General features: G+C 37.4%; 1 protein-coding gene across 4 annotated transcripts; it reads left to right on the top strand.

Annotated features, from left to right (window-relative positions):
* Positions 1-118: 118 nt before the first annotated feature.
* Positions 119-27,105, top strand: PEX1 (peroxisomal biogenesis factor 1). Of its 4 annotated transcripts, none has more exons than XM_071735223.1 (24): positions 119-408; positions 2,800-2,943; positions 4,107-4,190; positions 4,432-4,546; positions 4,637-5,403; positions 6,859-6,978; positions 8,998-9,121; positions 9,397-9,506; positions 10,777-10,877; positions 12,162-12,294; positions 13,068-13,164; positions 14,241-14,411; positions 15,790-15,944; positions 16,998-17,187; positions 17,383-17,549; positions 18,407-18,541; positions 19,140-19,204; positions 19,965-20,107; positions 20,203-20,306; positions 21,448-21,624; positions 23,095-23,325; positions 25,136-25,336; positions 25,685-25,815; positions 26,704-27,105. In XM_071735223.1, the coding sequence occupies exons 1-24, from the start codon at positions 280-282 to the stop codon at positions 26,786-26,788; spliced, it is 3,879 nt and encodes a 1,292-aa protein (XP_071591324.1). In that variant the 5' UTR covers positions 119-279; the 3' UTR covers positions 26,789-27,105. The 4 variants fall into 4 exon arrangements, with proteins under 4 accessions (XP_071591324.1, XP_071591326.1, XP_071591327.1 ...); XM_071735225.1 differs by having other exon boundaries at positions 141-408; positions 17,380-17,549; positions 26,704-26,989; XM_071735224.1 differs by lacking the exon at positions 119-408 and adding an exon at positions 669-794 and having other exon boundaries at positions 17,380-17,549; positions 26,704-26,989.

Genomic DNA, 27,105 nt, shown 5'->3' with positions numbered 1-27,105 from the left:
GCATGGCGATGACGTCATCCAGCCAGGCAGCAGGAGCCGATGCCCCGATAGAGAAGCCAATCAGAGGCGGGGAGCGGGCACAGGGCGCGGGCGCATTGGCGGCGGGGGGGAGGGGGGAGGGGTCACTCCCGCGTCTGAGGGCGGCAGCGCCACAAGGGGGAATCTCGGGAAGGCCCGGCCCGACCCGGCCCAGCCCGACCCGACCCGCCCGCCTCCGAGTGGGCAGCTCCCTGCCAGGGTGCAGCTGAGCCGTGGAGCCAGGTCTGGCCGCCTGCCGGCATGTGGGGCAGCGGCAGTCCCGGCGGAGGGGGAGCGGGAGCCGCCGCCGTGACGGTCATCCTGAGCGGGACCCGGGACTGCTTCCTGCACTTGCCAACCGTGTTGGCCTCTCAGCTCCACCTGCAGCAGGTACCGCGTCGGCTCCACTCGGGGCCTGGGCAGAGGGACGCCTAAGTCAGAGAAGATTTATGTGTGGTTGCCGTCGTCCCCCTACCCAGCATCCCGTTGCTATGGTGACACGAAGAGCCCTCCTCCCTGCCTCTCTCCATCCCTCCCGCCTCCCCACCACCAGCTGAGTGTCGCCATGGCGACAGGGCGAGCGAGCCACCCCTCCGTGCTTGCGGACCCCCACGCAGGGAGACGCGGCTGCTGCGTGGCCGCAGTAACCGGGACCCCGCCCCTCACCGCTGCCGCGAGGCCCGGGGGACCCCGCATGGACCGCGCCGCAGAGAGGGGCTGGGCTGGGGGCATCTGCGGGATGGGCCGTCCCCGCGCCTCGGTAAACCCTGGAAAAGGTCGGCGCTCACCTCCCTACGCATCTGAGGTGTTTGTGTCTCTCTCAGCGCTACGTGTTTTATACCAGTTCTCACAGTAACTCACTGGCATTGACCGAATAATGTGTAAAATTATCTTTTGGGTAGGAGGTAAAGTGATGAATCCGAGCAGAATCGTAATTGTTGGTGTACATAAATCCTCACCATCTCTTCCCATTTAGTATGGATAGGGCTTAGAGGTCTGTTATCTGTAGTATAGATAGATAGCTGTTCACAGGTCTGTTAAGTACATGGATCTGTTAATGGATGTACACCTGAGAGTTTAAATAACTTTACATGTGTGGACACGAGCAAAGCCTGCACACATCCCTTGAGTAATGAACATTACACAAGGATGAACACAATGTAATGAACATTACACAGGAGTTAAGGATCTGCTAAGACCATTAGGCAGCGTGGAGGGAAAATAGCAAGAATGAGGGGGTGAGGAAGAGGAGGTGGGAGTGAAGCTCAGGAGCGGAGGTGGCGGCCACAATGCAGGCAAATCCCAGCCAGGCCAGCCTTGCCCAGCATGTGGTGTCAGGCCAGTTTCCCAGGACTAAAAAGGGTATTTCACAAAAGTGAAGTCACCTAGACTTGTAAAAACATGCTCTTCTTTCTTCAGGGTAGCAGAAGACAGGTTGGTAGTAGAAGAGAGGCTGGTGGTGTTGCAAGAGGTTGCAAGGAATCTGGTATAAATATTTGCTTCATTTCTACTGAAGTTTCTGGGTGTCTTACAGATTGGCTGGCAAGAGAGAGGAAAAAGGAATGCCATTGCTTTAAGGTCCTTCTGTACATAGATGGTTCTGATGGACTCCTGCTTTTACTTAACATGAGCTGCAAAATTAAAATATTTCCAAAATCTTGATGGAAGTATTATGTTCAATGTAATTTATTGAATAAAAATGCTCAAAGGGGGATGAATTATCATGTTAAGAGAGATTACACTGAGTAAGTCATAAAAATTTAAATGGAATCAAACCCTAAATATAATTGCAGAAGGTATTATTAACAAAATGGTCTACAAAAATCAACCATGTGTGAATATTAAGACACTCAGGGAGAAGCTTTGTCTGTGTGAATACAGGGAAGAGCTGTAATTTAAATGCTATGTTTGATGAAAGGGTCTTTGAACCGTTGTAGATACTCTCCAAAAATGTTTGCAGACTTGTCTAAAATTCAAATATTTGAAATTATTAGGATACAGTTGAGAACAAAAACCAGAAAACATCACTATGTTTACAAGTGAATGTGTAGCATATCCACAGTGTACGTTGTCATGGTCACTTGATTTTCATAAAAATAGTCATTTTTGAGAAAAATACAGAAAATGTAAATTGAGTGTTACAATGTAGGATATAATCTCTTTTTAAAACTGACAAAATTTAAGATTCTTCAGTTTGGAATCAAAGTAGCTGAGTGCTTCTGAGACATACATAAAATCTTTTTGGTCTAAGTTTATGTAATCTGTAACTTAGATAACTTATTTTAAATATTCCCCAGCTCATGAAAGCACCCATGGATCCCATGCAAGTGTTACAATGCATATGAAGTTTAAGCATAAGCTTACAGTTTTTCTCATTTGGGAAACAGAAATGTGTAGTTATACATTTCTGTTAAGATACTGCTTTGCAAGGCTGTAATACAGAAAAAGGGAAGATGAATTGTTTTCCTTACTTACAAGTAGTCCATAAAAAATATAAATTGTTTAACAGTTGAAACCAACACACCCTTCTGTGTTGAGAGTTGTGCAAACAGGTAACCTGGAAAAGAATCCTAAGGGCCCTGGGTAATAAGAAGTTGGCCAGTCAGCCAGAATGCAAACCACATCTGCTGTTGCCAGTAGAAACACTTTACTAGCATGTTGCAAGTGCTCCAAGCTGTTGTTAGGAAGTATTAATTAAATCAAATACAGTTTAGGTTGACAGGTTGTTGTCTCATTTACCTTGTTTTATGTTAATTTTTATTGTTTCTTTGAAACTGATAGGGCCAAGCTGTGAAAGTCTTCTGTGGTCACCAGGCTGCATTCCTGAGCTGGATGGAAATCAGGCACCGGGGTCACCAGGGTGAAAACATCGCAGAGATCAACAGGCAGCTGGCAGAGAAACTTGGCATTACAGATGGAGAACAGGTTTGAAAGGCAATCTTTTTTTTTCTTGTTTGAATAAGGAGTATATTGCAAGATACCTGAAAAAGTAATTATTTACAAGTTAGCCATGCCCTTCTTGTTTCATGTATTGAAGCAATTATTTCATTGTGCTACTTCTCCCCCCTTTGCTATGTTTCCTCTCTCTTTGAACGTGTATTTAAATTGACCTTCTGCTCTTGGACACTGTGTTAAACTTCTTGTAAACTGTTCTTTCATTGGATAGAAATTGAAGAGATGCCCAGGAGGCAGGCAGAGCTTTCTGACATGGGACCTAAAATCTCAATATTCCAAGGGTTTTTTTATATTCATAGGTAAAGATTTAAGTGAACAAGAGTAGAAAATTTACTTTACCCAGTGTCAGTGTGCAGTATATTCTTATACATCTGTTCTCTCATATGGAGAATGTTGTGTAGCATAATAGAAGACATAAAAGAATGGGGCTCAAAACAATATATTATCTTACCTTGTTTACTTATTTAGTATATTCTTTCTAGAAATGATGTCTCTATTTTCAGAACTTCAAAATTTGCTAGTTCAGTGGCAAGCTAAATGCCCTTCTTAGTTCTAGCACTCAATAGGCTTCAACAGAAAAACAGTTGACAATGGAAACCTAGGAGAACCACACCCAGCTGTTGCCTAGGAATAATCATCTGTACAATCAAATGAATACATGAATAATTAGGTTGTGTTTCATTGTTTTGGATTCAGAAATTACATGCTTGCTGTGTTTCATAATAATATGCTCATTTATTTACTGTGTAAATAATATTTTGAAATATATTCCTCCCAAATTTTGCTTCAGTCTGAGAACCCAGAGGAATTTAAAGTCAATTGTTACTTTTATAAAAGCTGACCTGAAATTTAAAAAAATCTCAGAGGACAGGTGACGAGTTTTATCTCAAGAAAAACTCTGTGCTTTTCACATTCATTTCCATTTGTGGTTTTTTGAAGTCCCCAGGCATGCCCAATGCAATCCATTTCCGTGCTTAGGGATTACTTAATGTCACTAAGAAGATGTGTGTTCAAAGTAGGGAAAATGTGTAATGAGAGAGATTTCAGTTTTCTAGTTGAATTGAAGATGAGTCTTTTATAAATGTTTTTAAAAAAGAAATTAAACTTTTTGAAATGGCATTACATTTTGGCAGGTATTTCTTGAACCCTGTTCCCATGTCTCCTCCTGTCAGCAAGTAGAAGTGGAACCACTCTCAGCAGATGATTGGGAAATTCTGGTAATAAAACCCTTTCCACTGTTCACATCCTTTTCTTACAGGTAACAGAGTTTCTGACACACAAATTTTTGCACAGTGAACAATTCTTTTCAGCCCCCTAAAAAATACTAAATGTGTTGGGGTTTAATTGTATTTTATATTTCAAATGGAGTATTAGAAAGAAACATAAGAGTTTTTATCTTCAAACAAATGTTAGAAATGTATGCAGTATTTAATTCATGATGATATCACATTTCCCTAGGAGCTGCATGCTTCCTCTCTTGAAAAACATCTTCTTGACCAGATCCGAATAGTGTTTCCTAAAGCCATCTTTCCTGTGTGGGTTGAACAGCACACTCATGTTTACATCAAAATTGGTAAGCAACTGTGAAGGCTCTTGCAGCCCCTTGAGTGAGATGGTTTGGGAGAGTTGAATGCATTCACTGATGTGCTTTGTCCATACCCAGGAACACTTATGCCAGCAGCTCCCTATGGCAGATTAGAAACGTGCACAGAGCTGCTGATATGTCCCAAAACACGTGGACTGGGGGAAAACACCACCAGCACACCTTCAACAGAACGTGACATCTTGCTGAAAAGCTTTGTGAAAAATAACACAGAGGAAGAAGAAACAGTGAAGGATCCTTTTGCCAAGCAGCCTTACTTAAAGCCAGGAGTCCTTGAACAGAGTAAGGCTGATGCAAACATGACGTTTGGCTCAAATGTTCTCCCAAATATATGGAATTTCATAGGGAGCATTTTCTCATCTGAGCAGAAACAAAAGACTTCGTGTGATAAAGATGAAATGAGCTCCTTAAAAGACAAGTGGCTGAACTTAATTCACATGGATTCCATTTTTAGAGTGTGTCAATCCCAGCCTCCCAGCGTGCAGAATGCATCTGCCACTCATGCTTTTCTGAAATTCAGTGCTATTCATGTTTTTCCATGGAATTTAGAATTCACTGATTTGGATCCAAAGCCTGTAGTATCTTATGGGAAAATTCAGGAGCTGCTTTCCCCAAGACGGCGTCATCAAGAAGCACAGCAAAATCTGCCTCTTGAAAAACAAAAGCATTTGACTAGTCCACCAGACAAAAATAATTCTGATGCTCATAGCAGCCAGGCATCCAGTGAAGGGTCTGTGGTTCAAATTGTTTGGAATGGATTTGAAGACCTAAAGACTGTCATAGAGCATGGACACAGTGGGGAAGCCCTGCATGTTGGAAGAGTTTGGGTCAGTTTGTGCACACTATCTTTGGGGCTTTTTATTGGATAATACTTTCTGTTTGGTAGTTGTAGAACTGGATAGTTAAGATGTAGTTTTGGGATGTAGACTTTGTGTTAAACTCTCAAGTAGAGTAGACTTCAATCAAATAATATTACTAAAGCTGTGTTTTGCTGAGCCATCTCGTTATGAACTACATTACTTACCATCATCCTCCAAGAGGTACAGTGTACTTTGTGTTTCTGCACCCTTGGCATTTTTTCACCAAATGAGGAAAATTCTTCAGTGATTCTGGAGGAGATGCATGCTTTCATCAGAATCTATTGATAGCCACTGTATTTATGAGAATGTGAAAGTATATACTTACACACATACAGTACAGCACAATGAGATGCTTTTCATCAGTTAGCACTTGGAAATCTGCTTCAGACTCTAGGTGTCATCAGCCTGTAGAGTAATGGGATCATGAATCCTAGTGCTACATGATCTTTGTGAGTCCTTTTATATAATCCTTAAAATCTATCTTTGTGAGTCCTTTTATACAATCCTTAAAATCTATCTTTAAAAAATAGAAATAAGTGTCTTCTATATAATTTAAACTATTTTAGTCTTTAAGTATTATTTTGCAAGGTGTCACAAGTCCTGGTGTGCAGACACTACCATTTCAACTTGTTATGGTTGAACCACAGCCTTCTTGTTTTCTTTTTTTCCTGGAAGAACATGTGGGATCAACAAAAACAGATAAAATACATTCCAAGTCACTATGATTTTTACAAAATAATACTTCTCACAATTTGCTTTGTTTTGTTGTTGAGAATGAAAGCAAAAGCCTGCAATGGTCTTTACCACTAAATATTTTGAGAAATGTAACCATTTTCAAAATGCTAGCAACCATAAAGTCTTTCAGACTTAGTAAACATTTATGAGAAGTTATCCATTTGGATATACATTTAAAATAACACAGAATAGTTTTCTTTTTAAAAGGATAAACTGATTAGTACAACTTAGGGAAATTTGATTTGCTCTCTGTGCTGAGCTGTATAATGGCCTATTTATATTTAATTTTCTTTTTTTAAAATTAATTTTAATCAGCAAATTAAAGTAGAGTTGTTGTTTTTTCTCCTATACTAAAAGCATTCTTAGCAGGTTTTAAGAATTCCTCACAATTCTTCTTTTCCAGCCTTTTGGGGTTTATTTAAAGAGCTGGTAGATTGTCTGCTATAATTGGCACTTTCACAAAGAGAATAAAAGGAAATTAGAAGTGTGCATGAGAGAACAAGATTTGGATACCACCAGTTTTATAGTTCTCTCAGGCTGCAACCAACAAGTAGGCTGATGGTCAAATGTAGTAGTTCTATTAGTGATGAAAAAAATGATGGGTTTTTTGTGTGTAATGATGTACATAGAATGACAGTTTTACTTTCTGATTTTCATATTTCTTTGCTTTTATTTTCAATATTTCAGATTCCAGATGCTCTGAGAAAAAAACTACGAATTGAAATACATTCAACAGTCCGAATTAAGTCAGTTGAATCTATACCAAAAATTCCTTTATCTCTTAGACTGCAACCCAAACAGAATTTAGTGAGTTGATGTTCTTGGTCACATATTTGTTTGTATATTGGAAAACTGACAATGTTGCTCTAATGAAGGTTGGGGTTTCTTCTATGTTTATTTGTTCTCATTTGTTAGATGACAGTTTGGAAATTGTCTCTTTTGTATGACATCATTCCAAAGGAATTGCTTTTTTTTAATAGTTCCTTGCTTTTTCTTCTGGCTGTGTAAGTCATTTAAGTTAAGAAGATGCTATGATCTACTTAAACAAGGCTTATCTAGTAATATTTTTTTGCACATGGTAAATGTTTCAGATAGCTCAGCATGTTATTTGTAGTGATTTCTTATTTAAGAGAACTGGCAGAGGTTACAGATGATGGAGGAAAAAGAACTTCTAAATGTTGATTCCTAGTTTCCTGAAGCTATTAGGAGAATGTTATATAGTACCTTTTAAATCATAGGGTATTCTGTTATTCTCAAACTGTGCAAATGTTTGGTATTTTCCTTATTAAAAAGTAAGTTGACATCCTAAAACAGAAATGAATTTGGTAGGGAAAAGATGCGTTTTCTGTTTCATTAAGACTCAAACATAAACAATTGCTGTCAAAACAGCAATAGTGATGAATAATAATTTTGCATCAAACTTTCATCTGCAGCACACTAGTGCTGATTCAAACCTAGCAATTATAGGTGTATACATTTAACCCCATAAAGACAAAAAAAGAGTAAGCTTTTAAGCAGAAGTACCCTTTTCATGTCTTCTTGCAGAAGAGATGCATATACTCTTCAAGCATTCCAGTGCCCAGTGAATTTCCTAAAATGAACAATTACAGTAAAATTATTATACTTTTCAATGTGCTGTTGAGGTTTTTGCTTCCTTTAAATGTTGATGTTTTTCTCCTCTCATGCTGAAGATTTTCCCAAGTTGTGTCATTGAATCCCTGTTTTCCTGTAAGGGAGACATAGGCAGTCTTGTGAGCATTTGGGACAATAAGAACATACTTAGTACCAGTTCTCACAGTCTGTCAGATGTAGCTGTGGAATGATGTAATTCTGCACAATGTAACATATGCTTGTTTCTGTGTGACACTGGACTGATTATTTCCCATGTTAGCTGCTCCTCAAAACATGAAATACAGGATTTCCCATCATAGTAGGGCTTATGCATGGTTTGTTCTTTATCCCTGATATTGTATTTTGGTTTCTTACCAACAGAGTAAGGGTTGAAGTGCATTTTTTTATTAGCTTTTTTTTTTCTGTTGGAGTTAAAAGAAGTATTCTGTCAATAGTTTGCTAAAATTGTAGAAAGTAGTTATGCTTGTACATGTTTAAAATAGACATCTCTCCCTTTCTCTCTAATTCAATTGAGGTTTTTTTAGTTCTTGGAAGAAACCTAACAAACACAGAAATATGACAGTAACTTTCATTTTCCTTTCTGAACGCTGCTTCCATGACCTTGCTTGATTCCCTCTTTTTTTTAAATGGTAATTATGCTTGTGTGGTAAGGTACTCAGCCAAGATATATGTGGTCTAGACTCAATTTCTTTTCCTATTCCATTTATCTAGGTGATCTGGGGTAAGTTGTTTGATCTGTGCCTGCCTGTTGAAGTTTGGTGGTGGTGCCTCCAATCTAGATGAGCCCAGGCTTCTGTGTCTGGGAAGCAGTGAGCACCCAAAATAAGTCAAAGATCAGTATTGGTGCATGTCTTGGGTGCTTTTTCAAACCCAGGAGCTGTGTAGTGGTCTTGGATCTGGCAATACAGATAATTAAAACAAGAATAAAAGCATTTCCTTTTCCTCATATCAGTGTTCTATGGATAAAATCTGTAGAGGTGGTGAAAGATCCATCTGTTGCAAAGGGCTAGACAGATGCTTTGAACAGAGGAATTGATAGAAATTGTATTCATTGGCAAATCATTTTCTGTATAAATAGAACTGTGATGTCTTCTTTGAATTCTCTGCTACAGTAAGAGAAACAAATGGCTCATGCATAGGAGGAAAACAATTTTACTAGCACCTTGTTTTGTTTAATTTCCCTCTTCTATTTAGCATAAAGATACACATGAAGATGATGTTAAATCTGCTTTCAGTTCTTGGCTGCAGGATTCTGCTACTGATGATCTCCCATGGATAACGACAGGCACAGACTCTATACATCTGCCTGTTAAAGAAGGTGAGGGCCACACTGTCCTGTGCTGTAGCTATGTTTAACCATCCATTAGAATTTACTTGGGCAATGTGCCATTTAATCCCTGTATACAACATCAATTGTAACAGATCTCTTAACACAAACTGTAACCATGGATTATTCTTTAATGATGAGCCTTTTTATTCTTTCATTTGGGATTATATTGTAATATTGCAAAATACACTAATCTGCTTCATCTTGTAAGGAATAAAAACTGACTTTATTTGGAATTTTAATAGTTGTTCCTTGGCATTTTACAGGAATGGAGGAGTTTGTCCTTAGTGTAGTACTTCCTACACACACTGAAGAAAATAAGTCTGAGAATACTTTTATACTGAGTCCCAGTTTGCTGCCAAAGACTACTATACAAGTAAATATCACATAGTATCAGGTATCAAGTAATTTAAATTGTTATATTTAGTTAAAAAGATACTACATTTTATATAAAGTATTTTGGTTTTTCCTTTTTAAGTAAATAATGTCACTCTGATCATTATATTATGTCTACATTCTTTGTGTGTTATTTTATAGCCTGAAACAATGGTGAGATTCCAGGCATGCCACATGTCACTGAATTTCAGTCTGTATCAAACTCTCAGAAAAATGGATTAGAGCAGAGGCAAGTCAGTGGTGTTAGTGTACTTGTGTTCAGTTGTTCTTTTCCTTTTACTAAATCACTGTAAAAATCATACTATATTTGGTAGGAACAGTAGCTTCTTCTCACAGAGATGAGACATATTCCCTATTCAGACCTACCAAGCTCACATGGCCTTCTCTTTTGTGTAGTTCTGTGTCTTCAGTCTTTCTCAGGACTATTTAGTATTAGGATTACTGTTTCCATTAACAATTCTGGTTGAAAAAAATGCCCATGACTCCAGGGTTATGGTTAGAGGAGTGGGATGTAAATTTTTTTTTCATTTATAAACTGATAAAGATGGATTTTAGTGGAGAATTAAGGTGTGCTGTTTTGGCTGTTTAGAACAGAATTTTTCTGCAAAATTTAGGTTTCCTGATTTAAAAAAAAAAGGAAAACAAGGGCTTTATTTCTACTGGCAGTAGAACAGTACAAGAAGGCTCCTCCAAATTTTGCTAGAGGCTGATTGTAAGATGCAAAGGATGTTTCTTAACAGCAGTGTCAGCATCCCCTACCAGCCTCTTCTTACTCTGTTACCCTGTTTGCCTGCTGGGATTTCCATACAAGTTCCCCAGTGAACAACACTGAAAAATTCCCATGGGTGAAAAAAGCCAGGTGTCTTGTCAGGTTATTTTGCATCCAAATCAGATTCCTAATCTGATTCACTGTTCTGCCTCCCAAGTGCTCATCCCAGCACAACAGGACAGGGCAAAAGAGAAGGAACTGAGTAGTTACAGGTAGGGAAAGAGAAGATAAGCCACATAGTCTGATATAAGCAACACTTGGCCTAATCAGTGGTTGTTACATAATTGTAAACACTGGATTGTTCTTGGAAATATTTGTATCAATGCCATTTTACCAGTGTATCTGTCTTACAAGTGCAATAAGATTCAGCAAAGTATTCAGCAACGTTTTCTTTAACAGTTCCAAAAATGGCTAATCACTTCTATACCCTTCTTCTGTAGTTATATTTAATGTAAAGTAGTAACTCTTTCTTTTGTTGTAGGTTATTTTACAGCCTCTAACTAGAGAAGCTGATGGTGACAACCAGCCACCTATGTGTGATACAGAGAGAAACCTTCCTTACCACAAACTAAGTGATTTAGGGTGAGATATTTTCATAATAGAAAACATGAAAGGGAATGGGAATTTAAAAAAAAAAAATATCGATGGAAATGTAGAATTTTGGTAAATTAAGCCAGATCTGAAAAAAACTTCAACTTTTGGCTTTTGTCAGGTTCAGCCATTATTGTGATGTATGTTGAAGGGTCATTTTTTTCTCTCAATGGTTTTAATGAGGTGCTTAGAAACCTTCCCACAACTAAAGATATTCATGTACTTATAGATCACCATGTGAACAACACAGCATCATAGGTATCAGAACTGCCTGGGTTTCAGAAGAAATACTTACAGTTCAGTGACTCTTCTGTGCTGAGTTGTAGGAAACAGACCTCTATGTAGCAGTAAGGGACACTGGTGGTGTTGGACTGGTTTTAGCTGCCATTTCCAAATCGTGGTCATATGCTATCAGTATTGTGTAAGGCAACTGAGGATATGTTGAAGAGGGGATAGGTGTTGGTTGAGGCAGTGGTGTGGTAGGGATAGGATAGGGTATTTCAGTTGGAAGGGACCTATAATGATCATGTGTGCCATGTGCCTGATCACTTCATCTCTCACCAAGATGTTAAAGCATGTTATTAAGGGCGTTGTACTCTTAAGTACTCTTAAGCCTCTTAATCACTGTCAGGCTTGGGGCATCATCTGCCTTCCTAGAAAACCTGCTTCAAGGTTAGGAGTATTAGAAATGAGGGTTCATTCCTTCATTCTGTTTCTCCCTAAATGATTTTGTGTAAAGTTGAAATACACGACTGATAGCCTTGCTGTTTGTGGATCTAAAAGGAGCAGTGTTGTGTGTTGGAAGTCACAGAGATTTAGGACTGGTGAAGGATAAGGATGCTGCCAAATGCTCTGTGTGCTGCTTTTTTGAAACGGCTGAGGAGTTTTCTGACCCAGGCTTGTTCCGTGTTTTACTGATTTGTTAAATTCCCTTGTAGGCTGTTACTCAGACACTCAAGTTGATGAAGCCCAAAAATATGGTTAACTCCTCTCATTTGAGACCTTCCTCATGCTAGGGTCGTGTAGAATTGACTAAATAACCTTTTCATCGTGGAGGTGTGTGCAGTGTGTCTGTGTGTCCCCTCTGTCACCGCTGCAAAATAAAGGTGCTGTCTCTTCAGGTTGAAATGTCTTTAGCTTGTTCTTGGAAAGGTGAAGTGCATCAAAATATGTCAGCTCTGAAAGTTACCCAACTTCACACTGTTAGTGTTTCCATCACATGTACTGGTGCTGCTCTAGGCCATTGGATGTTTTTGGGTTTTTTTTTCTCTGCAGAGGAATGGACAACTTGGGAACATCTTGTTTTGAACACGTAAGCCACAGTCTCCTGGGGCGCCCTTTGTCTCAAAAGCTGGCAGCTGTCGCCGTGGGACTGCGCAGCGGAGGGGTGCTCCTCACAGGAGGAAAGGTACACACTTCACTACTCTCTACTTGCAGACCCTCATGGATTGTTCTCTGTAGTTACAAAGCTGGTTTTGCTAGATTTCTTTGAAACTGTGTGAATTCCAAAGAATTAAAGAACAAGATGAAAAAAGAGCAGTTAGCTGAAGAGAGTAAATCCAGTTAAATGTTATTATATGTATATATGTGTACAAGTTATAGTCACACTTTATCAATGCATACCTATGTATCTATATATATATACGTATAAATATATGTATAATATGTTTATGATCTTTAAGTTTTAAAGATTGCTACTGTTGCCATTTCAATTTGTTCCATTAGGGGATTAGTCTACTTCACGTTTGCAGTTTCATAAACACTTCTTGTCTCTGAGATAGTTGAATAAAGATAAGAATATAGTATTTTCTCCTGTATTATAACACAAAATGTCAGTGGAGTTGATATTCTTACTTTCCTGTTGCCTCTTAGGGTGATTCATTTAATGTTGTATTCCACAGAAACTAAAAGGTGTCTTAACTCTGAACTCTAAGAACACTAGAACACTACCTGTAGTGGATGCATCCACTCTGAATTTGTTTGTACTTGTTTCCCTACAGGGCTTTGATCTCTGCCAAGTGATATAAAGACAAAATACTTATATATTTCTGGTGATGAATAACATCAGTGTGCATACAGCTTTCCCAGTTTCTTACCTGGTGTATACTGTGACAAAAACACTACAGGAACAGAAGGAAATAGCTGTGTCAATTTACATTAGCTCATGCTATTTTTTTGTAGGGAAGTGGAAAGTCAACATTAGCAAAGGCCATCTGCAAAGAAGCATTTGATAGACTGGATGCTCATGTAGAAGTAATTGATTGTAAAGCTTTAAGAGGTATGATATATTTTTTTTTTAAATCCAAAATGTTTGCTGTATGAAGCAGCACAACTATGAAGTTAATGTATTTAGTCTGCATAATTTTTCTAGTATTATTACTACTTTTACAAAGATGCCCCACAATGAGTGTCTTTAACAGCCTGGTAGAAATACACCTGCCATAAGCTTATTTCACACTTTTATCAATTTCAGTCCCACATATGACAACCAAATTCAAACCATACTTGCCACGCCTATTTCTAATTGCTACAAAATAGGAAGAAGTTGCAAGTTGAACTGTGTGTTTTTTCATCTGTGCTAGCTGGAACAGGTCCTATAAAATCATAAATGTTAAAGCATACCTGTATCCTATAACTCAGTGAGGATCACACAGATACCACAGAAGAATTGAACAACCAGCTGAAAGATGATTTCTGGTAGCATACTTACTCACCTAGTTTATTTTGACAGTCGTTGTCTAACACTCATGATAATAAATGATTATAAGATAAATCCTTAGGGTTTTTTGAGTTCAAAATAAGTCTTTTGCAAGATGAAAGAAAACAAAAAAGCCTTTTTTTCACTTTTTCATTCACTGGCTTTCTCAAATAGTCTTGGTGTTACAGAGGCAGAGAATATTCAGCTGTTTTCCTACAGAGCCTTTGTGTTGTATGGCTAAGCTCTTTTTGCTTAAGTCTCTACTAAGGTCCTTGCTCCAGAGAGAAAAGAAAAGACTGATGAAGAGCTAGGTCTGTTGCTCAGAAATTCTTCCAGTTATGGGTCTGTTTGTAGCTAATTTAGGGTGCTACTGATAGTGCTGTGTTTTAACTGTCTAGAAATTAGGCCAGTAGGCTTCTGTAATTGTTAGTAAAGGTAATTAATCCCGTTTTAGGGGATTCTTCTGGTACTTTTTTGATTGAAGATGTGGACTCCTTTCTTTCCTGATTGTTGAGTCTGGTTTAATCTTGGTACCTGGATTTTTAGAATTAAAATTAAGCCACATGAATCAAAGCATTTTAGTATTACATGAGCAAAATATAGTCTGATTTTTTTTCCTGTTATGTTTTGTCACTAAAGTTGTATTCCTGTTTTAGGAAAAAGATCAGTAAACATAAGGAAAAGTGTGGAAGAAGCTTTTTTAGAGGCAGCATGGAGGCAACCATCCATTCTTTTGATGGATGATCTTGATCACATTGTTGGAGTACCTTCTACACCAGAGCATGAGAACAGCCCTGAAATGATTCAGTGTAACAGACTTGCTTATGGTAATACTGTGCTACCTGTATCTGGATAAAAAATGTAATGCAACTTAGAACTCCTTGCACCTGAATTCTGCTGTCCTGCCAAGACAATTCTGTCTGATTGTTACTGCCTCTGAACCATGTGGTATTCCGTGACAGGGATTCACAAATTATGGTATGTAGACCATTTGTGGACCACTAGCTGACTCAAAATGGTCCACTCTGGAACCTGGAGTAGTCATTGCCCATGGTACATACACCACTGCTGCTGAGGGTGATGCCCGTTGTCAGTACCACTGCCAGGGGTAGAAACTTCTCAGTTCCTTTTTGTATTGTTCGTGCACTCAAATACATTGAAATTGCCTAAAAATTACAATTGAATCTTTAACTGGTAATTATTGATAAGATCAGTATTACAATTGACATACCATTAAAATTGATCCTGTTTTCCATAATTATGTACAATTACAGAGATATATCAATTTGATACTTATTGCTGTTTAGAACCAACTTCATTTAGCTGAATACTGCTTTCCTTATGATCCTAGTTGGTATACTTTGTAGAATTTCTGGATTATTTTACAATGTAACAATCCACAGATTTTAAAAATAAGATTACCAGTTGTAGTTTGACATCTTGCATAAAGTTTCATCTTATTCCCTAAAATCTAGGCAGTGATAAGTTGCAAAATTAAATTTAAAAAAATAAATATATTTCGTTTAGCTTTATTCGGCCCTCTTCATGTAAAATTCAAGCCATAGCAAAGCATATTTTTCATTTCTTAGCTTAATTGAGGAGTAATTGAGGAAAATTTTTTTTGTTCCATTTCAATTTCATAAAATCTTACCATAATTTCTTTTTAAAAAATGTGCACTTGCAGAATTGTGTTTCTTATTACATCATTTTAAGATACAGTGCATAGAATTTTAAAGATTATTGCTTGAAGATCTGCCTTGCATCTGTAATTTCTTAAACTTTCACATATTATTTTTTCCTAGTTTGCTTATTTTCTAGGCCTAGCATCTATTTTTATTCTTATAACTTCCCTTTTTTGTTTGCATGGGCAGAATAATAGTTCTGAAACTTGGATCACAGCACACACAAAAACCCCACATTTAATATCCTGTGGTAGACATCATCAGTGATGTTACAAAGTTTGCTTTTAAAGAACCCTTCTGATGGCATTTTGTTAATGGAATTAATAGAAAAATAAGCATAAAATAAATCTATTATTTTTCTATTTAAAAAAAACCCTGTAAACATAGGAATAAAACAAATGTATAATAAGATGTTACATTTTGCATGTCCTAATGCTGCTCTCCAATACAGTAGAAATGCCTGTTTTGAAATGTAGAATCTTTTGCTATTTGCAGTTCATAAAGCAATGTCTTATGTGTTTAGTTTTGAAAGATCTGATAAAAGAAGTTATTTCCATGGGGAGTCTGATTGCATTGATTGCCACAAGTCAGTCTGAACATTCCCTACATCCTTCCCTGGTTTCAGCTCCAGGAACTCACATATTTCAGTGCTTCAAATCTATCCAGTCTCCAGATCAGGTAAATTCAGGTATTTATTAATTTGGTGAAAAAGTTGTTTTCCTCCTCTGCAGTCTCAAATACAGTACTGGAAAAGCTGCAGAAATAGTAGGTTACACCCAAAGATGAGAAGAAATTTGGAAATTTTGAAGTTCTTTCGTGATACTTAAATAAATAAAGACCTCTGGTGTATGCATCTGTCACTATAAAGTTTTAAAAACTGAAACTAATCCAGTGAAATCTCCTAGTTGGCCCCAGTTCTCCTTCATTGGCAAGAAGATGTATCCAGAGGACACTCAGTTCAATGTTAGAAGTCAGGTTGTGTAACATAGGTGAGATGTGTGTCTTCTTGCTACCTGCAAGGGGATCCTAGAGAAGCAGCTTTGAAAAATCATGTAAGTCACCACAGTTAGGTAAATGAGGTTAAACCTAAGTGTGTTTTTTCATTGCCCAGAGGAATAAGCATATCCCTAGAATGTATGTTTTTAAATTGTTATTAATAATAAATGTTAATTTTGTGGGAAGGTTTTGTGTTGATTTTTCTGATCAGTTATATCCCTCTACTTTTGAATATAGTCCATTTTGAAAAGTAAAAAGGATAGAGGGGAAAAATAAACAGTATAACTTAACTGCAGGAGAAAGCAGCACTTTGTACATGTGCAAGCCCTGATGGCATGAAACAGACATGGCAACTTGTGTGTTTGACACCAGTTGTTCTGCCTGCTTGTCTTCCCCCACAGGTTTGCAAAGAAAAGCCTCTGAGGAGGGGATTCTGGGTTAGGTACAGTGTAGCTTTGTACCACTTCCTGCAGGTCTGCCTTTACCAATTTATTATTGTTTCGTTAAAATAGCTGTGGTGAGATAAACTCTTAAAATTGTAAAACTGGTGAATTTATTGAAATAAAAAATGAGCTTTTGTTTATATTCATGCCTGATCAGTTTTTATTTGAAGGTTTGGTAACGTGTAAACATTTAAGGAAATTTTAGTACCTCGTATGTATTTACTTTTTGAGTTTCTGAAATCCATATAAATAATAATCTTAATATACACTTTCTACATACTGTGTTTTTCAGAAGCAAAGATGTGAAATGTTGTGCTCCATTATAAAAAAGAAACTGAATTTTGATACGAAGGAGTTTCCTGATCTTGACCTCCAGTGTATTGCAAAGGAAACAGAAGGCTTTGTTGCTAGAGATTTTATAATGCTGGTTGGTCGTGCCATTCATGCCTGTGTTTCCAAGCAGAATGCATTTCAAAAGGGTGGTATGTTGACAACAAAATCTCTTATTTCATAGTCTTACTTTTTTAATTTGAACCTGTGGAGTGATATGAAAGTAAGAAGCCAGATTTTATTTATTATGTTTAAAATATGTTTATTACGTATTGCGAGGAATTTGCTAATAGTAGGCTGTGAGTTCCTTTTTATTTGAGGATTTTTTTTTTTCTTTTTTTTAGCAGAATTAAATTTGTCAACTATGGATTTTCAGAAAGCTCTGAAAGATTTTACTCCCGTGGCTCTGAGAAATGTTAACCTTCATAAGCCAAAGGACATGGGGTGGGACAGGATTGGTGGCTTAAAAGATGTGAAGCAAATACTCATGGATACCATCATGTTACCTGCAAAGGTACCCAGTTCTTTTAAATTAGCTACCTAAATGTTGCACATGGAATTAATAAGGGAAGAATAATTTTTAAACCATGACATGGCATTTGACAGAAAGATTACATGTATAATTTTATGCTACTTTTGTAGCTTTTCAGTCTTCAACTGTCCTCAGGTACTGGAAAACTCAATTTTCCTTCCTTCCTTTTCCCAGTTTCATATACAAAGTGCAGTACCTTCTTTTGTGCAGATCAAGTGTTGCTCTAGAATATTGGAGTATTGCTAACTTCATCTTTGCTGCACTCTCTGTTGCAGGGTTTGTGATTAGGCTCTGTAAAGACAACATTCCCAGCTGTCTTCTCTAGCACTTTTGCTAGAGGAGTGTTCTCTTTTGGGTGAATGTCAATTTCTCAGTTCCCCACTATTTTACTTTGGCCTTTCTGCCTTGCTTAAAACTTCCAGCACTGAGATGCACCATCCATTTTGGTCTTCAGAGAAAAGACTGAACAGCCTCAGTGATTTTAGACATTACACAGTATTGTACTGTGTGCTTATTTAATCATATTAGTTGGTGACTTAAATGGGAATTTGGAAGTACCAATATGTATGATAAAGCTTGTGGTGTGTTCCTATTTTGTCCTGTTTTCTCTTGGTAGAAAATGTCACTTGTTTTTATATTAAGTACCTATGCAGCCCAGGAACCAACTTCAGCCCCAAGTAAATTGACAGCAGTCCAGATGATCTCTTGTGATAATAATGTGCATAAAAGAAATTAGACACGTTCTGTTTATACAAAAATGAACACTAGTTGGTGATGCTGCAGTATGCTGCAGAATTATTAGATATTTTATAATATGTCTTGTTGAAACTCTTTTCCAGTATCCAGAATTATTTGCAAATCTGCCCATACGACAGAGATCAGGAGTCTTGCTGTATGGAGCACCTGGAACAGGAAAAACACTGTTAGCAGGAGTAGTTGCTCGAGAGAGTGGAATGAATTTCATCAGCATTAAGGTAGCAAGCTTTTGAGGATTAATTGATTCATTTTATTAACTGAATGAAATAGTTTAACATGGTATTTCTGAGTATGTGCTGGTGACACCCATTTAATATTTGGTACGTCTCTGAGACATCCCATCATCTGACTTCTGGAACGTCACAGTTTTATTACTAAGATTTTTTTGTATAATTATTCATTAGGCAGAATTATAAAATATAATGAGACGTTCTTAGTTTCCTGGTTTTTTATAAAAAGATCCTGGATTTTGGTTCCACTGGAAAGTGAAGAGGAGCGATGCATTTTAAACATATTTTCAAAATGTGGTATTTGTTGCCTTGTGGTACTGTAGCACTTTTTCTGTTATAGTAGAAAATTTGAAATTATTACTTTAAAATAAGTTGGAATGCTTAAAAGTTGCTTTTGGCTGATCCAGACCCCTTGGCACTTCTAGTCAGAGATGCCACTCTCTGAATGATTCTCTGGTTGCAAGAAAAGTCTTGTATGTTGATTTTGAATATATGTTCAATCATCAGTGCTGATGTTGAAGTACATATTAAAATTGATAAACATCTATTTAATACTATTTTCTGTTTGGGTTGTTTTTTTTTTTAGGGACCAGAGCTACTCAGCAAATACATTGGTGCAAGTGAGCAAGCAGTTCGAGATATGTTCAGCAGGTTGGCTTTGTAAAGATTTGTGATGTTATCAATTAATTTCATTGGTCAGAGCTCCAAGAAATAATTTTGTTGTCCTAAGAGAGAGCATCTGAAATTATCAGTTGTGCCAAACCAGGTGTTCAGATCTTGGCAAGTACAACATGACTATCATTATTTAAGAACTGAGAATTCAGGAATGCACTTCTGAAGCTGAACTCCATTTACAGTGCATTGGTTCCCGTCATAAAACTGTCTTGGAAAACACATGCTAAATTCCTCTCAGACAGTTCCAGGAGACAGTCGAGTGTGCTCCAGCTGGTGATGAACCCTCAGTAGATAGCATCACAGTAGGCTTGGTATTTAGGTCCTCAGTGCCAGTTTTGTTTTTGCAAATCTGCCCTTACTGACCTAGGGCAATGCTCACTGGTGTAAACAAAGTCAAGCAGTATACAGTGTAGGCAGTCTTTGTGTTTGATGTACTTAAGCCAAGACCTCATCTCTAGTAACTGCATTTTGGAGTTTTCATGTATATTAAGTTGACAATGAGTTTACTTCAGAAATTATGAAGTGAGTGCAAGGCATGTCATAAATATGAGAAGTGATTCCATTGCAATCCAGTTCTTCAAAACCTCTTAAATTCTACGGAAAACAGATTTTCTGTTCTCTCTCATTAAAGAAAATGTCTCTGAAGCAGAAAGCAAGTACCTCTAATATTTCTAAACAGTTTTATGTGTGACCCAAAGATAAACAGGATTTAAGTATTGTCTTTTTTCCCTCTTAGAGCTCAAGCAGCTAAGCCTTGCATTATTTTTTTTGATGAGTTTGATTCCATTGCTCCTCGCCGAGGTCATGACAACACAGGAGTTACAGACCGAGTGGTCAATCAACTTTTGACTCAGTTAGATGGTGTGGAAGGCTTACAAGGTAATAATGCATCTAGGTGCTTCTTTTTATGCCAAAGTGTAGCAGATGTTAATGATGCTAATCATATTAATGATGCTTTTCTGCACTTTCCTAAGGGGTTTATGTGCTAGCTGCTACCAGTCGCCCAGATTTGATTGACCCTGCTTTGTTAAGGCCAGGTCGACTGGACAAATGCCTGTACTGTCCACCTCCTGATCAGGTGAGGAAACAGAACATATTATATGAGAGGCAAGAAAAAAAAACCATCATCAAACTAGTATGCTTTTTTCTCTGTTTCTTAATATTTAATGGCATTTTAAGCCCAGACAAAGTGGACTTGATTGCCCAGCTCCAGTTATACAGCAGTATAAATTCACTAATTTTAGTGTTCACATTTTCCCATAAAACGGGGGAAAAACAAGGCTATTTGCCACAGTCTTCAGTATCAAATCATGTTCCTGTGGATATAGCTGATTTTAAAAATAGAAAAAGAAGCTAGTGGGTGCAGACTAGTGTTTGTTGTGTCTTTGTCTTTCTCTGAATTACAAGTGCAGTGAATTTGTAATTTTCTTCAACTGATGTACCAACCCAGCAATTCCCAACCCAACTCTTGAATTATCTGAAGTTTTCAGAGCAGTTTTATTTTGAATCCAGTTAATTCCACTCTTCTTTACTGACATTTAATTTGGAATATTCAAGTTCTTTTTAAGACAAATGTATCATTAGCTAGGAAAGGAATTATGCTCACTGATTTTAGAGGGGTTTAGATCAGAACTTTTAGGCTGTACAATGTCTTGGATTCTGCTTTTATGAGAATATTAGTGCTGTTGATTTTCAGATCAGTTGGAACATTTAACAAATATGACAATTTTATTCTGAAACACACACGAACAAGATGATCCTGTGCCTTAAGAACATATATATCTTTTTTCCTTTTTTTTTTTTTTTTTGTAAACTTCTGATTTAGACTAATTGTCATTCAGAAAAACAGAAGTTCTAAACTTTTGTCATACTTCCTTTTGCAAAAGGACACACGAGCAGCAGAGCTCACCTTTGTTGTTTTACATATTTCATAAATAACAGTCCTAGATATTAACTGGATATTTAGAGAAATATTTCTCTGTATACTGCTTTTGGCACAGTTTCTCTTAGATTTGTCATGAAAATGTAACAAAATTTTAAAGACAATTACCTTATGGTATGGTCTATACATATTGTTATTGGGGTGTGGTATCTTATTTAACAAAAATCCTTCCTCATATGGGAAAGTGCTTTTGACAGAGGCAAAGCACTGTCTAACATTAAGGACAAGGAAAATAAGAGGTTGCTTTACTGACACTTTTGTTCTCCCTTTTTTACAGAATTCACGCTATGAAATCTTAAAAGCTCTCAGTCATTCTCTGTCCTTGGCAAATGATGTGGACTTCTGGGAGCTGGCAGCAAAAACAGAGTGGTTCACAGGGGCTGACCTAAAAGCTTTATTGTACAATGCCCAGTTAGAGGCAATCCACTCTAATTTAGGTTCAGGTTTAACACAGGTAAATAAAACTAATATAAATAAAGTCTCTCCTCTTTTACTTTGATATATGTCAAAAAGGGTTAATTTTGCCCATGTTTTTTGAGCAAATTATGTTTACTATGACTTGGTTTTCATATATTTGCATACACATGATTAAAATCTTAATATGTTAGAATCTTAAAATGCAAGAATAATGTAAAAAGTAGTTGACATACTTCTTAAGTAGTTTATATACTTCTGAGAAACAAAGTTTTTTTCTTTTTGAAATAGATGTTTAATGTTAAATAGATTAATAAACAGATCTGGTTTACATAAATGCTAAGGAATAACTAGCAGATCAATAGGAGAAATCCCACTTGGAGTTTCCTAGGAGCAGCTAGTGAATTCAATTTTGAGGTGGCACATTTTGGATGGTGGAGGAAGAAAAGAAATAGTGGGTTTTGTGTAGTTTTTAAAAAAAATTGAGTTTAATCTGAGATCAGGATCCCACCCTTGGTTCATAGCCCTTACGTGACTGACAAGTCCTTTCCTCTTTTAGCCACTATTCAGCCACCTCTCCTGACGTTTTTTATGCCTGTCTCCTGGTTCTAGCTGGAAAGGAGCAGGCATGGCTTCCACTACATGGAGATCAAAGGGTGAAAAGGTTGGGACTCAAAAGCAAGGAGGCCTCTTGGGTTCTTTTTCTCCAGCTATTGCAAAGGGATGTGGCTCTGGGGATGCAACTCTTAGTATTGGGAGGGATCTTCAGCCTTCTCTAACAACCCCTTCTCTTACAGCATCAGTAAGTCAGTAATAAGGATAACTCATGATTATGTTCCATGAGAGGAGGCCATTTGTCTGAAGCAGTGGTCTCCCAAGTGGTGTGCACAAGACAATTCATTGAGGTGTAGGAGGAAAATATTAGAGCTTCAGTACTATATATATTTATAAATTACAAATTAATAAATATGCATGTATTTGGTGCAGTGTGCTCAGAAAATTTCCTACTGGCCGGAGTGCACAGTCAAACAGTTTTTGCAGACTGTGATTTCCACATCAGCACTTAAAATGTGGTGACTGTGACTAAAGATGAGTACAGAAATTAAGGACTCTAAAAGTAAACTCACCAAAATCTCCTAGAGACCTTTAAACAAGGTACTAAATTGCCTGAAGGGAATGGTTGAGACAGAAGTGATACAGTTCTACAACAGAAAAGGAACAGGAGGTTTCCCAACACTTGCTGTCACTGAGAGACTGAGACATTTCAAAGCAAACAAATAAAACATGAAGATTATCTCCTCAAATTATTTTTCTAGGATAAAGACAGAAAATTCTGCTTAAAGGCATTGGATTTTCACAGCAATATACTTGGAAACGTACTCCTAGAGAAAGACAGATTACTAGAATAAAATTTAAATTGATCATTTCATTTGCTCTGTATCTGAAATTTTTCAATGTACTTCAGATTGCAATTAGCTATGAGTTAACACTTTTAATTTCTTTGTCACAGGATTTTGGCTCTAGTTCTGATAGTGACTTCAGTCTCTCTTCCATGGTTTTTCTAAACCACAGCAGTGGCTCAGATGATTCAGCAACAGATGGAGATGCAGGGCTAGAGCAATCTCTTATTTCTTTGGAAATGTCTGACTTGCTTCCTGAAGATCCAAGGTCCAACATGTATCGTCTTTATTTTGGAAGCTCTTATGAATCAGAGCTGGGAAATGGAACTCCTTCAGAACTGGTAAATTACTCAACATTATGAATTTTCTGAATATTATCACACGTGAAGCAGAAAAACAACTACACAAATTGAATGGTTTTATAAATGCAATTATGAGCAGCTTTGTTCTTTAGACTGTCTTCAGCCTACAGCTTATGGACCTTGATGGGGAAAAAGAGAAAGATGTGATCAGCCAAAATAGAATATGGATTCTCTGCAGCTTTGCAGGTCTTTAGTACCAAAATTCATAATTACTGCTTAATACCTTATAATCAAACAAGCTGCATTCCTACTAGATCTTACTGTCTGGTAAAACAGGCTGGTAATGGTTTGTTACCTTCCCAAGTTTAACACTAAAAGATTTTTTTGACTTCTTGGTGGCTTGTTTTTTGGTTTTTTTAAACTCAGTTTTATTACTAAACAATGACCAGTCAGCTTTCAAGAACTAATTTGTAATCTTAAGAATCAATAAACTTTATTCAGTTTCCAGTGAACTGTGCATTAATGGGATATTATGACCATAGGACTGTGTAAACAACAGAAGTAAACCTTAGCTTCCATTGTTGCTCCTAAGAAGCAGAATTCCTGTTGCAGCAGCACATTGCACAGGAAGCAGCAGTTCTCTGGCCAGCTGGCAGGCAGGGCTGTGCTGGATGGGTGCTCAGCACCTGGCAGTGGTCAGCTGGGCAGCTCAGACTGCCTTGGGTGCTGGGTGAGCCAAACAGGATGTGCTGGCTCTGAGCTCCCACAGGTGAACAGGAGACTTGAGAGTCTGCATGTGAGCCATGGGACATTAACAGTCAAGATGTGTTGCAGAATTGCTGTTATATGTTAATTATAAAAGTTGCTAGGCTCTTGTTTTCAAAACTGTCTTGCATTGATTCTTTAGACAAAAATAGCTTATCTTGACATTGGAGAACTAATTACTGACTGCTAAGATGCTTTTGTATGTTTTATCTTGCATTACAGATGATAGTGTTATATTAATGGATCTTTAGAGCTAGACTTCAGCAAGGCTACAAGGACTGTAAGAGATCAAAGTTGTTGAACTTGAAAGTTCACACTTATCAAGTGCAGAGAGGATTTGAAGGTGATAAATATTTAAACTATGAGTCACTCCAAAGCTAACTACATAAACTTGTCCATATTTGTCCAGTGTACTTGTCCAAATACTTGTCCAGTATCTGAAGGAGGCCTACAGGAAAGCTGGGAAGGAACTTTTTATAAGGGCATATAGTAGTAATAGGATAAGGGGTTACAGCTTTAAACTGCAAGAGAGTAGTTTTAGGTGAGACATTAGGAGGAATTTTAGTGTGAGGGTGGTGAGACACTGGCAAAGGTTGCCCAGGGTAGTTGTAGATACCCCAACCCTGGAAGTGTTGAAGGCCAGGTTGGATGGGGCTTTGAGCAGCCTGGTTCAGTGGGAGGTGTCCCTGCCCATGCAGGGGGGTTGGAACTAGATGATCTTGAGGGTCCCTTCCAACCCAAACCATTCTATGATTTCATAACCACCAATTTTCATATGTAAATAGAACAGTGAACTTGGTCGACCTTTATTCTTTTTGAGAATTTTTTAAAGAATTTGAGACCACTGTGGAAATACTTAGAACATATACTTAGAAGCCTTATTAACAAATTTGTACTTTTCCCCAAACACTGTGGCAAAGTAACCTAAACTTTCTGTTCTAAAAGTTATATACTTGGTATATTTTTTACAGATATTGCCAGTGAGGACAAATACTGAATGAAATTTGTAAGCTAAGTCTTAATCATGGAGTTGTTCTTTTGTATTCCTAATGAGTTAATATATTTCTCTTTGTGGTCAATTTAGAGCTCTTTGTGTTTGTCTGGACCAAACTCCATAACTCATGATTTTACCAGTGTGACTCAGAGAGACACAGCACCAGCACAACCTTCAGTGGTTAGAACAGCTTCTCAAGAAGACTCACTGGAAAATAGCCAGGAGCAGCAAATAGAGCACCTGAGGACAGAATTAAATGCTACCAAAGCCACTTACAGAAGCAAGAATGGAGTATGGCAGGTTTTTTTATTATTTAGTCTTAACACTTCTCTATTGTATTCCTTCACTGCCTGGTATTTAAATAAAGAATTTCTGCACTAATATAAAATATAACGTAACACAAGTAGAAAACATAATGATATCTAGTTTGAGGAGAAATATGCCAGGTGTTAACATTCATATAACTAAATACTTGTTTCTGTTTTATTAATACTGGAGGAGGCTGGAGGGGTTGTGTTTGTTTTTATAATACTTTTTTTTCCATGTTATGAGGAAGTTCCAGAGTTACTGATATTCATGGCAAAATGTCTTGATTTCTGTGGTAACTCTTCACTGTCTGTTCATGGCTCTGTTTTCAAGGAGGACAGCACCCTTAATCAGTCAGTGCTTGCCAAGAACACTGTACTTATTACTCAGTCCCACCTGATGACAGCACTTGGGGGTATAAGGCCATCCATTAGCCGAGATGACTGGAAGAATTTTACTGAACTGTAAGTATTAACATTTTTTTTGTAATTGTGTATTCACTGGAGATTCAGTGTTTTCACTTTTCTTATTCATCAGAAACATTATAGTTAGTTAATGTGGGGAATGGCAGAGTTTAATAGCTCCTGGAAGCAGCCTTTTTCAGAAATAGTAAATAGCAAATATTTAGCAGTGTATTGTCTTGTATTGTTTTTAATAATGTAGGACCTAGAAATTTTAATCACAGACCAGAAAACCCTTATTCTATATTAGTACAAGCTATATTAGTACAAACAAGCACCAATTCTCGGACACTCAAAGTTAGGTCCTTCCTGCTCCTGCTGAGTAGTAGCCTCTCTTATTTTCAAATTGCTGGGTTTTGACTCTCTGTAGTGGTCTTTGTAGCTACTGTGCTAGAGAAAAGGCAGTACTGTGCAGAAAAGAAGAATATTTCTCCTTAGGCTTCGAAAAGACTGGAGTGAAGAAGCTGGAAACTATCTTCAGCACCTTCTGTGATCTCTCTAATGGGGTTCTTCTGACATGAAGATTGTAAGAAATTATCTTCCTCAGCTGATACACAGATAAATGGATCTTGCAGCAGGGGAAAGAGATAAGGAAGGGACAGGAAAGGAGGAAAATGAGATATGCTTTCCAGGAGCTTACACCACCCAGTCCACTTCTGTTCCTTGTCCTACCTGCCCCCAGTAGTCCCAAAAAATAAATAAAAGAACAAGGAGGCAGGGCAGAGAGCTCTCTTTATTATGTTTGTGGATGATAACCCCAGCTCTGGGGAGGAATACACTCTTTGTTTCCATAAAAATACACATAAAAAGGTGTAGTTCTGTGTGTCTGAAGAGGCAAATGCAAACAGGATGATTTCATAAGAAATCACTAATACCTTTTTCTGTTTCCAGGTATGATAATTTTCAGAATCCCAAGAAGAGAAAAGGACAAGCTGGCTCAACATTCAGACCAGGACAAAAAATTACTCTAGCTTAATAACTTGTCTTTGTTTGTAATTGCTAAACTGTAACTGGAAATTACAAATGTGATTGTATCAGATTATTTATATTCATATGAATTTATTAATGCAGCAGTTGAAGATAAGTTTCTTTTAAACTCACATGCTGTAAAGTTATATCACATTTTATTTTGAAGAAAACTGTCTTCCTTCAGATTGATATTAAATTTTTGACAGAACATTGGTATGTTCTGCCCAGTTGTTTATCACATATTAAGACAAACCTCATTAATTGTATCTTGTTTCCTGCCACTGTTTATTATTCAGAAGAATATCAAGTTGCATTTCACAACAA

The sequence above is a fragment of the Heliangelus exortis genome, chromosome 2, assembly GCF_036169615.1.
Source record: "Heliangelus exortis chromosome 2, bHelExo1.hap1, whole genome shotgun sequence".
Taxonomy (NCBI): Eukaryota; Metazoa; Chordata; class Aves; order Apodiformes; family Trochilidae; genus Heliangelus; species Heliangelus exortis.
This window is presented reverse-complemented; position numbering and strand designations above follow the sequence as displayed.

Bases quoted from the DNA above. Each gene is read 5' to 3' on its own strand.
- PEX1 (XM_071735225.1), top strand. From the start codon at position 280: ATGTGGGGCAGCGGCAGTCCCGGCGGAGGGGGAGCGGGAGCCGCCGCC. The intron at 4,191-4,431 runs GTAATAAAACCC...ACATTTCCCTAG, and splicing joins CAGATGATTGGGAAATTCTG to GAGCTGCATGCTTCCTCTCT. The intron at 17,188-17,379 runs GTATGTTGACAA...TCTTTTTTTTAG, and splicing joins GAATGCATTTCAAAAGGGTG to CAGAATTAAATTTGTCAACT.